This window comes from Propithecus coquereli, unplaced genomic scaffold (assembly GCF_000956105.1).
Source record: "Propithecus coquereli isolate 6110/MARCELLA unplaced genomic scaffold, Pcoq_1.0 Scaffold147, whole genome shotgun sequence".
In the NCBI taxonomy this organism is placed as follows: Eukaryota; Metazoa; Chordata; class Mammalia; order Primates; family Indriidae; genus Propithecus; species Propithecus coquereli.
The window spans coordinates 2,366,085-2,379,034 of NW_012139080.1; the positions used below are offsets into that span (position 1 = coordinate 2,366,085).

Here is a 12,950-nt window from a genome sequence, read left to right on the forward strand (position 1 = left end):
CGGGGTCTCGCTCTTGCTCAGGCTGGTTTCGAACTCCTGAGCTCAAACAATCTGCCTGCCTCAGCCTCCCAGAGTGCTAGGATTACAGGCGTGAGTGACCGCGCCTGGCCTATCTGTTTAATTTTAACCTTTTTTCTTTTTTTTTTGGAGACAAGAGTCTCACTCTGTCACCTGGGCTAGAGGGCCATGGTGTCAGCCTAGCTCACAACCTCAGACTCCCAGGCTCAAGTGATCCTCCTGTCTCAGCCTCCCTAGTAGCTGGGACTACAGGTGCACAACACCATGCCTGGCTAATTTTTTTATTTTTTGTACAGACAGGGTCTCTCTCTGTTGCTCAGGCTGGTCTTGACCTCCTAAGCTCAAGCGATCCTCCCACCTCGGCCTCCCAGAGTGTTAGGATTATTTCTAATCCAGTATATATCAAAATATGTAATCACACATAAACAAAATTCTTTGGGATCCTTAGTAATTTTAATTGAAGGGTGTAAAGATCCGGAGACCACAAAAATCACTGGCCTAGGCCGGGAGCGGTGGCTCATGCCTGTAATCCCAGCATGAGGGAGGACTGGAGGGAAGGCCAAGGAGGGAGGATTGCTTGAGGTCAGGAGTTCAAGACCAACCTGGGCAACATAGAGAGACCCTGTCTGTATAAAAAATTAAAAAATTAGCCGGCATGGTGGTGTGCACCTGTAGTCTCAACTATTTGGGAGGCTGAGGTGGGGAACCCTCGAGCTCAGGAGTTTAAGGCTGTAGTGGCTATGAGCACCCACTCACTATACTCTAGCCTAGAAGACAGAGTGAGACCCCATTTCCAGAAAAAGAAAACCACTTGCCTGTAGCAACTGCCCTTAACTCCTCACTGGGTGAAAAAACAATAGCAATACAGAGCAATTAACTGATTTTATCTAACAAGTAAAATCAGACTTCACAATTCAAGCTTTATTAAGTAGATGAGTATCATAATATTTTAGGCACTACGAAGTACACACCACTCTCATTATCCATTGCTTCTCATACACAATTTTATACAAAGTCTGAAGAGCTACTTAATTTTACATGACTACAGCAAAATTCCACTTTTGTGGACAGGGAACAATTTAATTCCTCTCTACAGACTGAATTAAATGTTTAGGTTACAATTAGTATAGTTTTCTCATTTTATATCATCATCGCTCAAGTTTTCTGTAATAATTAGGCAGGAAACATAGTATCCATACATACTCTGAAAATATTCATTTAAATGATCACTAAAATTGTCAAAAATTTCATATGCAAAAGGGTCTATGCCAGTAACACTGAAGTCCACTGCTTTTTGACTGGAAAGTTCATTGGCTGCTAACTTTAACTTATGGACTTAAAAATAACCCACAGCTGCCTGAAACTCAAGAACTATTTTGTACTTCTTTAAGGGTACAACTAATCACCCTCTCTCTGCCCACTCCAGTGAACCCATGAATTAAGTACTTGCACACATTTTTAGTCAAAAATATAAATAGGTTATTAGACATACTCAGGAACACAGAGGTATGAAAAACGCCTCTAGCAACTTAAGCACGCAAACTTCGACTCACTCATGCTCCTGGCATTTCAGAGAGGCACATACCACGTGGTATCACTTCTGCAACTGTGATTATCAGGAAGTTGTAGAACTTTTGTTGAAACTATCTATAGTCTTGTCTCTTCTAGTATTTTTGTCACTTTGCCTCAATTCTCTAAGAAAGGGCTTTGCTTGGTGCCTTCACGCCTCTAATGACAGGTATTTGTCCCACATTGCCTCACACATGGTAAGCACTCGATGAACATATAGTCATTTAAGGTGAAACAGTAGTACTGAAAGAAAAAAGTTAAAGTCCCAAAGCTAGAATAAGTTCAATAAATTAAAAACATGTAGCAACCTAAGGGACACAGGCTTTCTCCACATATTTTCTGGTCCAGGGTTAGGTTTTTATAATTTGACACTCTACTGAATGCACACAGCAGAAAAGATGACCATCAATGGGAACACTGCAGTTACCTCCATAAATCAAAGCCAGCTTGCTTAAATTTGCACTTTGCGCGTCAGCTATTTTATTTCTTAGCTATTAATTGTTTTGTAACCCCCTCATCCCCTCACAACATTTTCCAGAGAAAACTTACAGCACGAGAATTTTAAAACTAGCTACCCCTTCCTGTAACCATCACCCACTCCTCCGTCTGCATCCTGATACATGACGTATACCAACATCCATCTCAAAGGGAGTTTTTAAAGTAACCACTATTCTACACAGAAGAGGGTAAAAAAAAAAAAACCCTAAACTTTCAAACTGAGAAGATTTACATATCTTCCCCCTCAAACTCATAATCAAAAAGTTACCAGAATGATTTAAAAGTTCAGTATCCTGTTTTTTCCCATATTAAACATGGTCAAAATACTATGTTCAAAAAGAAGTAAAAGAGGCAAAACCCCGAGGCTATCCTAGACGAAAAGGGGCCAAATTCTATTTGTTCCGTAACATTTAAGAGATGCATTTTAGATGCAGGTCTCCCCATCGCTAACTGGCAAATGCAAGTAGAAATCACATGTGCATCTTGTACAACAGGTGCGATTCAGGCCGATGACAAGATGAACTCTGTAAGGATACAGCCCATCCGCTGAATTTCCTTGTTTTTAAGAGCTTACTCATGAGTATATGCTCAGTTCTTAGGTCTAAAATAAAATTTAAGTTCAAGTTCACACTCCAAGGACAATGACACAAAGAAAACTAGAAATGGAAACCTAACAACTACGATGCATTTGCAGAAGATAATGAATGGTTTAGGTAGAAATAATACATTACTAACCAACTTCACATACGGATTGTGATCTCTTTGCCTGTAAAACCGATTTAAGATATAAAAGTGAATATTCTTTTAAACTACAGGCAACCAGGACTTGGAATGCAACAACAAACATTTTTAAAGTGGGTCTGGGGCACACAAAGTGTATTTCCAAGTGACAAATCACAGCAAACGGCTCTGCCTCCAAATCATGCCCCTCTCGTCTGATGCAAGTTTTATGAAAAAGACAAGAGAGGGGCAGACAGTCATATGAGAAAAAAAAATTTTAAAGAAACAAAAAGCATAAGAAAAAAACCAGGTCACTGAGAGAGACAGGGAGAGTATGCGTGTCTGTCTGTACCTGTGTTTAAAGAGAGGCAGTGTGGGGAACGCACTGGTAGAAGGGGACAGTGTGTGTGCAGCAGGCGGTTGTACTTACTGTGCCCGGCTCTCTGTCTGCTCCCGAGGTTACCAAGAAACGCACAGACATGCCCGTTCAGACACAGAGGCAAGAACAGAAATAAAAAAAAGGGGGGAATAATTAGAACACAAGCCCCAAACAGTTTTAAAAATGGCTTTTATTTATATAAGTCATTGCACATTCCTAATACAGTGATTTCCTGAAAATTACAGTATTTTGTAAACATAAGATTTACAGTTTAACCATACACAAAGCCTATTTTTTTATTTCTTGACAGAATAAATTACTTTTCTTCAAAAAATTAGTCAAGTGCAATTTTGCCCAATATTTAATGCATACTAGAATTAAAGCCTATGAAACTAAGTAGTAACAGATGCAATTATCAAACCTTTCATTTGAACACATTCACTTTCAAATTTAACTTCTTATTTCGCCCCATTTAACAACATTACTTTCTTTGAAAATTACCCAATTAAGCAGTTAACAGTTTTCCATAATATCGTACAGGCCACTGGCATTAACTAGGCAGTTGCCAAGATGTCCAGATGCCTGCCGTCTAACGAGATCGAGAAATTTACAGATGCCCACGGCAAACCCTGCAAACTTCCAGGGTGACCTGTGTTTCAGTGGAAATCTTTGCGACAGTTCCTCTTATCTCATTGTTTGCTCTCTGTATAGGTTGGGGCTTTCTTTAGCGATGCACACAACTTTGCAGCACTGAATGAGTATGAGGACAAAGTCCTAATCTGGCTTGCCCGGCCTCTCACCTCTGTGGTGCTCTGCATCGTGGTGCTTCTTGTCATCTTTTATTGCCAAGTGAGACTGCCCACTCAGAGCACTAGACAGCGCGAGAAGGCCGGCGCTGCCCCCGAGGGGCGGGATTCCAGGAGGCTGAAGTCCCGAAGGGTGAGGCGTTAGGGGTACGGGGGGTCCGTGGCCGTGAGAAAGATGCTGGGCTTGCAACTGCTGCTGCTGTTGGTGGTGGTGAGAGAGGAGGTAAAGGAAGAGGAGGAGGAGGAAGAGGAAGAGGAGGAGGAGGAGGTGGTGGAGGCAGAATCCAGACACAACAGGAGAAGATGGAGGACACACAACAGGAGGTACGACACACACACACACGAAGGGAACGAAGAGAGAAACAGGGAGGAAAGGGGAAAAATGCAATTAGTGCTTTCAGTTCATCAAAAGCTTTGATCTACTCACAGTTACTCTCTCCACCTTCCCAAAATATAATCCTTACATCTACACTGTCACTTTCTGGTATAACTCGCCCCCTGAGAGTGTAGCAAGGCTGGCTACGTAAGCACGCTGAGTTAATTCCATCTCTAAGCGCCTCCGGGGACGAAATCCAGTATTGTCACTGATCTAAGGTGCCACACATTTTAAAACTCATCCTGATTCAGAGAGGTTAAAATGGGGGTGGGGGGTGGAGCAAGAGGTGATCTGATCCTGCAGTGAGGTAACCACACTCCCAACTGGTCCCCAGATACCAGGTGACTCCATTTCACCCCCACATTCTTGCATTCACTTACCACAATGGTATAATGAGACAAAACCAAAACAGTGTTTTTAATGAACAGAATTCAGAAAGGAAGAACGAGCATCTGGGTGTCTCTTACGTACCACCCAGGCACTTATGTGTCCTCATTTCACGAAGCCCTCTCAGAACTACAAGGAATTACTGATACTCCCATTTCCCCAGAAGAACAAAGGCGCAAAGGCACTGAGTAGAGGGCTGGGGCTCTCCCCAGGTGGGAAGGGACTGCAGCAGTGCAGGAAGGGCCCTTAAAGCTACTCTCTTTACCACACCACCACACACGGGGGAAGGTCTCGGGGGGCCGGGCCAGGCTGGTGACAACGAGAAGAAACCTTAGAGACAAAACGCTGTTTATCTTTGGCCTTTCTCCTAAGCCCCACACCTCAAACTCACCTCCCCACCTTCTAGGTCACCAGTGAAAACAACAATGAGACCAGAGCGGTTCAGATCCTTGACAAGCAAAGTGCTTTCCACCAGCTGTGTGGGACCCCAGCCACAGCGACCAAGGCCCTGTCCCACACGCCCTCTCCACGACACCACTTGCCTCCATCACTCATTCCAGAAGTTCTAAGTCTGTTCGCATTAAACAGTACCGCTGCTCTCATATATCTTTAAAAGCATGTTGTATGAAATGAGAAAATAGCCAAGCAATGGCCCCTGCACCATGAATCTGGCCACATTTCAGCCGTCCAACATAAAACTCGTTTTTGATGAAACTGTAAAAACGATTAGAACTCAACTTCTAATGTTGGAAAATTCTTCAGATTCTGATTTGTGCTCACTTCCCTGGGACTCAATTACTCGTTTTATTTACTACCCCCTTGCGTGTATGGAATATATTACATCTTCACACCAGACTTTCAGTAATTCCCACCCAGCCCGCTGATTTTTAATGGAATCCCAAACACACTTCCCACCCTGAAGCATAAGAGAAAACAGCATCTTAAAATCAGAAATTGGGTGTCTAAGGTAACTTTACAAGCACTTCTAGCAACTTAAAAAAAAAAAATCTTTAGGAGCCAACCTTTTTAAACTTCCGTTCCTTCTTCTAAAGCTAGCATAGTTCTAATTAGATGGAAAATGGAACGGAGGGTGAGGTCAGAGAGGGCAGCATTCATAGTATTCTTGGAAAGTATTTATAAACTACTCGTTCACCACTTGAGATCATAATAACAATTTCTTTACGCATAAAATCACCTTCCTGTCATCCAAAGACACTAATTCTTGCTCTGTCACCTTTTAAGAGCTTGGCAATAGTGAGACATAAAACTGAAGAAGCTTGCAGCAGCATCACGGTCCACTAGGCGTGCTCATTAGCACTTAATTAGGAACTAGACACCTGCCATGAGAAATGTGCTCGGAGAAGGATGAGGAACAGGTCTGCCCTACCAGCAATTACCATCATTACCCGGAGAGTAAGAGCTATGTCCGGCTTCTGAGGGGGAAATGCAACGATGCATACACAAGCAAGTGCAGTGGGGTAATTAAGCACGGCTCTAATTAAAAGAAGATGAGAGAGGCTAAGCAGAGGGGAAGGAATCTAACTACAGGGTGGAGGACACCACCTCTCACCCCTCTCTGCTTCCCTCACTCCCCCCAAATCCAGAACAGAGTCACCAGAAGATGACTTCGGAGGTGGGATTTTATGTCACAGCAAACACATATTCAAGGTAATATTTGTATATACAAGAAGAAAATAAAGATCCCCCCCCAAAAAAAATCCAAATCAGCTTTCAGAAAGATGAACTGGAAAAAACAGAAGCTGATAGATTATTGAAAAGAGGGGCTAACTTGTGTAACAACGGGGCTTCGCCACAGCTGTGAAGTAGAGCTAAGCAGTCAAAACTGACAGTTAGGCGGATGACTATGGACAGGGACGTTGAACAGCCTAACTGGCCACGGGCAACTCCCACTTCTACCCTGCTCCGCTTCCCAGGCCCCTTGAAGACATCACTGTCTGATATTAGAGGTAACTGGGTTCTTCCATCCTTACCTCAGGCATGACGAAAGCTGCTGCTTTTTCTTTTTTTTCTACAGCAAAATCCTGTCAAACGGAGAGGAGCACTAAGCAGCACCGGGAGGGATCACCACTGTTGAAGATGCTGCGGTTCCAGGCAATGTGGACACACCTCACCTCACGTTCTACTTCTGTTCCTGCCAGCAGGGCTCCTAGAGTGTATCTGCACCTCCACTGTTGGGGCTGAGCTCAGCATGGCCCCGGTTTCACAGATGAGACTGGCTCAAAGCTAAGAGGCCTGCCTGGGGCTCAGAGCCAGGATGAGGGCTAGAAGCCTTTTGTTTCCTAGATCATCATTCCTCCTGTAAACCCAGCATCCCAGCCATGTTCCCAAACACAAGAAAGGAAGAGGGCACCCAATCTCTTTCAAGATTGCAGACTTCACGTTTCTGTCCACGCCCAGCTGACAAGCAGCTCTGGAGAGCATGCAACACCACACACCCAGAGACCAATCCACCCTCACCATCAGGCCTTAACGCAGTTGATGGGTGGAAGTTTATTCTTAAACTGCACAAATGCCATCTCTCTTGTCCTCACTTCTCACTGCCTGTCCCTACATCTGAGAAAACAGGGTATCATTTGCTCCCAGCTCTCTTCTAAGGAAGCCCATAACAAAGAATCAAGACTAAACAGAGAAGACTCCGGCTCTTCTGAGAAGTAGATGCTTAATATTATAAATAAAAAATGTCACTTCTAAGACAAAGCATTTACTTAAATGAATAGAAGGCTCATAGCTAGCAGAGTAAACTAGCTAACTCCAAAAGGGCTGCCCACACCTGTCCCATCTGTCCTTGCCAGAACATTTTCTCTCAACAAGACTTACCTGACACAAGCTGGTACCCATCACCTTCACCAAGAGGAAAAAGCAGGACTACTACTTAAAGAACATATTTTAGGACAAAAGTGATGCTGACATTGCCATACAGCCTGAAACCCAATGGCTCCGTCAAGTAGGGGGATTTATATGCATCTGTCCTCTGTGACCAAAATGAGCACCTATCACATTTGGAAAACTACAAGATGTTTTCCAACATGACAGCAAGGGTAGGGTAGCCATTAGTTTAGGGTAATTAGGAAGCTTTTTAAAAAGTTAATGCTTGCAGATTTATACAGCACAGAATACACAAAAGCAAAACAGTTTGTAAAGCTATTAGAAAAGGCATTTTTGATGAGTGATGGTGGTTTTCAGCAATACAGCTGGTTTCTCGGGCAGTCAATATAGATCCATGGTTCTCAAATAGAGCCAGTTTTGACACCCTGCCCCCTCCCCGCCCTGGGGACATTTGGCACTGTCTAGAGACATTTACGGTTGTCACATTGAGGGGAAGGGGGATGGGGCTACTGGCATCTAGGGAGAAGAGGCCAAGGATGCTGTTAAACACCCTGCACTGCACAGGACAGCCCCCACTGGAGAATTACTGAGCCCAAGATGTCAGCAGTGCTGAGGCTGCCAAACTCTCATCTAGATCTAAGCTGAAATTCTGTCCCATTACATTAGGATTCATGTTCTTATATGCCAAGTGACTCGTCAAATTATTGTTTAAAAAATAAAAATACTTTCAACATTCAAGCATTCACTGTCCCTTCATCACCATCCAAATATCCTGTCACAACTCAAAAAACGAACATCTGTCTTCCAAAAGCTGATTCCACTAACAATTTCAAATTTAAAACAAACAGAACGCCTTACATTTTAGGAAACAACTTGGGAAAGGGCTACCCTGGGAACTTTCACATACTGGGGTTTTGGTCCCTCAAAGGGAATTACAGAAAGGTTCACGTTTGGGAATAAAGAGATAAATGCACTTGCTCTAACCAAAATAATTTGAATAGGGTGAGATCAAGACAAATAAAACAAACACCAAAGCCTGAGTTAATGATACCAAAAACCCACAAGGAATAAGGTAACCTCAACCATGTCTAACAACAGCCACACATTTAGAATTTTAATTCACATTTTACTTAGTGTAGCTTGGGTCGATTATGTTACTATAATGAAATTGTGCTGTTTACATTCAGAGCTTTGAGGCAATGGTACAGTGGTTTCTCCAGTTTTGTCTCTAAAACACAGGGATAGCACATGGTCTATCACCACAGAGCTGTCTATACCACCCACCTTTTACTCACTAGATCCCAAGCTCCCCACTACCAACCACTAAATCAACTTTAATTTCTAAAATTTAACCCACTTTATAACCCTAAATGAAACTAGGTCAGAAAAAAAAAAAAAACAACTATGTCACGAAAATCACAAACTTAACCCAATCCAAACTAAAACCATGCCTCTAAATGGCATCTCTCATGCTAAGAGTGACAAGTGAGTGGCATTTGTAGCACTTGGTATTTAAACACTTTTAAAAGGGGACAAAAATGTGAAGCAGCATTTATTGACAGTTCTCTCCAAATAGCCCTTCCTTGATTTCTGCTATTTCGCTGTTTTTTACAACACTCAGGTTCTTATCTTGGGAGACTGCAGAAAAACGAAAACTGGTATGCTATGTAAACAAGTGGGAAAGAGCCATCTGGCAGCAGAAACATCAAGGATACCACTGGAGGAGTTATCTGAAAACCTCCCATTATGTGAATGGCCTCTCGCATGAGGAGGGGCAAGGGTGATAAACAGGTAAAAAATGCTCACTGGGGCCAAGAAATCTCCAGCTACCTGAAGATAACAAAAATAAAATAAAATAAAACAAATTCACTGAAAGACCCTATCTCCATCTAGGAGTGCAAAGAAAATGACACATGAGCAACCTAAGGAATGGGAAAAAATATTTGCAAACGGCATCTAATAAGGGGTGCATATCCAAAATGTATAAGGAACTCAGCTCGACAGCAAAAAAAAAAAAAAAAAGAAAGAAAGAAAGGAAATAACCCAAATTAATAAATGGGCAAAGGGACCTAAATAGACAGTTCTCCAAAGAAGACATATAAATGGCCAATAGGTACATGAAAAAATTCTCAATACTATTAATTATCAATGAAACGAAAATCAAAAGCGCAATGAAACATCACCTTATACCTGTTAAGATGGCTACTATCAAAAAGATAAGTGATAACAAGTGTTGGCGAGGGTGTGGAAAAAAGAGAGCTTTTGTACTGTTGTTAGGAAGGTAAATTGGTACGGCCATTATGGAAAAAGAGTATGAGGTTCCTCAAAAAGTTAAAAACAGATCTATAGGTTGAGTATCCCTTTTCTGAAATGTTTGGGACCAGACGTGTTTCGAGTATCAAATTTTTTGGATTTTGGAATATTTGCATTTTACTTACTGGGTAAGCATCCCTCATCTGAAAATCTGAAATCGTCATGGTGACGCTCAAAAAGTTTCAGATTTTTGGAGCATTTCAAATTTTGGATGCTCAACCTGAGTATGATCCAGCAATTGCACTTGTAGATATATATCCAAAGGAAATGAAATCAATGTTGATATTGAAGAGATACTCATGTTTGTCCCAGCATTATCCACCATAGCCAAGAAATGGAAACAACCTAAATGTCTGTTGATGGATGGATGCATAAACAATGTGGTGTATAGATACATAATGGGGATACTATTCGGCCTTTAAAAAGAAGGAAATTCTGCCATTTGTGAGTGACAACGTGCATGAACCTGGAGGATATTATGCTAAGTGAAATAAGTCAGAAATCAGAAAGACAAATACTGCATGATCTCACTTATATGTGTAATCTAAAGGAGTACAATTCATAGAAGCAGAGAGTAGCCAAGTAGGGGTGGGGGGATGTGATGTTAGTCAAAGGGTACAAAGTTTCAGTTAAGCAAGATAAGTTCTAGAGATCTAACTATGATCGCACCACTGCATTCCAGCCTGGGTAACAGAGCAATAACCTCTCTCTAAAAAAAATAATAATAATAATAATATTAATACTGAACTATATACTTGAAATTTGCTAAGAGGGTAGATCTTAAAGTGTTCTCGCCACACATGTACTCACACAAAGGGTAACTATGTGAGGTGATACGCTATGTGAGGTGATGGATATGTTAACTAGTTTGATCATGGTAATCATTTCCCAATGCCTATGTTGTACATCTTACATACAATTTCTATTTGTCAATGATACTCCAATAAAGCTTAAAAAATAAGAGAAAAAGACACATGAAAGCAAAATTGATGGGATGTACGCAGGCAGGCACCAGGACTAAGAGTCAACACCTGTGACAGGGAGACAGTGCTTCACACCCACCGGGATGGCTAGAATCAAAAAGATGGACAGTAAGTGCTGGAGATGATGTAGAGAAACTGGAATTCTCATACACTGCTGCAGGAATGTAAAATGGTGCAACCACTTTGGAAAACAGTTTAGCAGTTGCTCAGAAAGTTAAATATAAAGTTACCATATGACCCAGCAATTCTACTCTCAGGTACAAGACCAAAGAGAAAAGAAAACACATCTGCACAAAAACTTGTACACAAATGTTCACAGTAGCATTATTCATAATAGCCAACAAGTGGAAACTACCTAAATATCCATCAACTTACGAATGGATAAACAAATGTGGCATATTGATGAATGGAATATTATTTGTCAATATAAAGGACTAACGTACTGGTGCATGCTACAACATGGATAAACATGCTAAGTAAAAGAAGCCAGATGCACAAGGCTACATATTATGTGATTCCATTTATAAGAAATGCACAGAATAAACAGATAAATCCAGAGATGGAAAGCAGACGGGGAGTGATCAGAGAGGGGGCATGGAGAATGAACAGTAATGAATAGTTCAATAGAATGAACAGTAATGAGCTTCTTTATGGAAGTGATAAAAATGTTCTAGAATTAGGCAGTAGTGATGGCTGCACCACTTTGTGAATATAGTAAAATTGTATTAAATTGTATGCTCTGAAAGATGAATTTGATGATATGTGTATCACATCACAATTTTAGAAAATAAACACAGAGGCATAACTCCTAAAATGGGGTAAAATCTACTCTCTGGAGCTTTTTTTCTCCCTCTTTCCTTGTTACAAAGAATGAAGTAAAAATCATATGAAAATATGTGGGAAAATTAAAAAGTAAATAATGCTTCAGTAATTCATCTAATAACTAAAAAGCATGATTACCCAGAAGAACCCAGACATTGAGGCCAACTCTGCATTTGTCAGAAGCCTAGCTGTTCTTTCAGTTTTAAAAAAAACCCAAATATAACCAAAGGAAAAAAAGGATGCATAAAAGACTTTCTTGCAATATTGCTCCTTCTCTTTGGAAATTTAATAAAAGGGCTAGACTATTGCAATTTAAGTAAAGGGTATGTCACTAAATATAAGTTAGCAGAGCCAGAAGATTCATGTTTGTTGTAGCTATTCAGTCTTCTCCTCTCGGTAGCAGGATATGCATTATTCTCCTAGGGCGAATTTGTTTTATAAAGAAACCTACAGCTGGGTTACTGATGGGCTTTCCAGGGATTAACTGCACACTCCTAAGAATAAGAGGCTAACTTCATCCTCTTAAACTTCACACACTACAATCCCATAGATAGCTGACAGCTATAGCCAAAGGAGAAAAATAATCCAACATTTTGCTAATCCTTAAACCAATCATCTCATGCAACAGTGGAGAGTCCTTTAGGTCTACAACTCAATCTCTTAGAGACAGAAAGGCTCCTACAGACACATCACCGGTTTGTATTCACAGCCGCCTCCTACACAAACATACACAGATAGACATCATAAAATACCCTAGACTTTTATTTCATACTAAGTTGTTTTAAAGTACAGAGAATTATAACTCTGTCTATGGAGCAGGAATACACAAATCTGACCAATAATCTGGAGTTGCATGAGCCGTGACAGAAGTTAAATTCATAAAAAACAATTTAGATTACATTCAAATAAGGGAGAAAGGAAAACAAGCTTGCCTAGATAAACCCAAATTTCTTGAGCTCCTAAAGTTCACAGGCATTGCTGTGGAAAACTGCTCAAATTTTCTTATACCCAACAGTATGTACTAAGGCTGCGATCAGAAATCTGGCATTTTGTGGATGGGTAGGACAATCCCCAATGGTCATCTGGCCGTCTCGTCTTTCTTTCCTCCCAACTTTATTACAATGATCCCTGTAACCTCTCAGTGCCAGCAAAGGCATTGTCTGCCTTCTTTATGTTAAGTAAGGAACCCAATGATGTTCCATCTTCACATTTTTTTTTTTTTTTTTTTTTTT

At 41.1% G+C, this 12,950-nt stretch overlaps 1 protein-coding gene across 7 annotated transcripts in view; it reads right to left on the minus strand.

Annotated features, from left to right (window-relative positions):
* The window catches only part of TLE1 (transducin-like enhancer of split 1 (E(sp1) homolog, Drosophila)), an 88,861-nt gene that overhangs the window by 42,354 nt on the left and 33,557 nt on the right, over positions 1–12,950 (minus strand). For 4 of the 7 annotated variants that reach the window (XM_012640041.1, XM_012640044.1, XM_012640047.1 and 1 more), the window contains exons 7-8: positions 3,985–4,189; positions 3,236–3,252 (exon numbers count right to left, since the gene is read on the minus strand). The exons of 1 other annotated variant lie outside the window; for it this stretch is intronic. In XM_012640041.1, the coding sequence (XP_012495495.1) occupies positions 3,236–3,252; positions 3,985–4,189 (222 nt within the window). The remainder of the gene's footprint in view (positions 1–3,235; positions 3,253–3,984; positions 4,190–12,950) is intronic. 2 more of the 7 variants (XM_012640045.1, XM_012640043.1) reach the window with 1 other exon arrangement.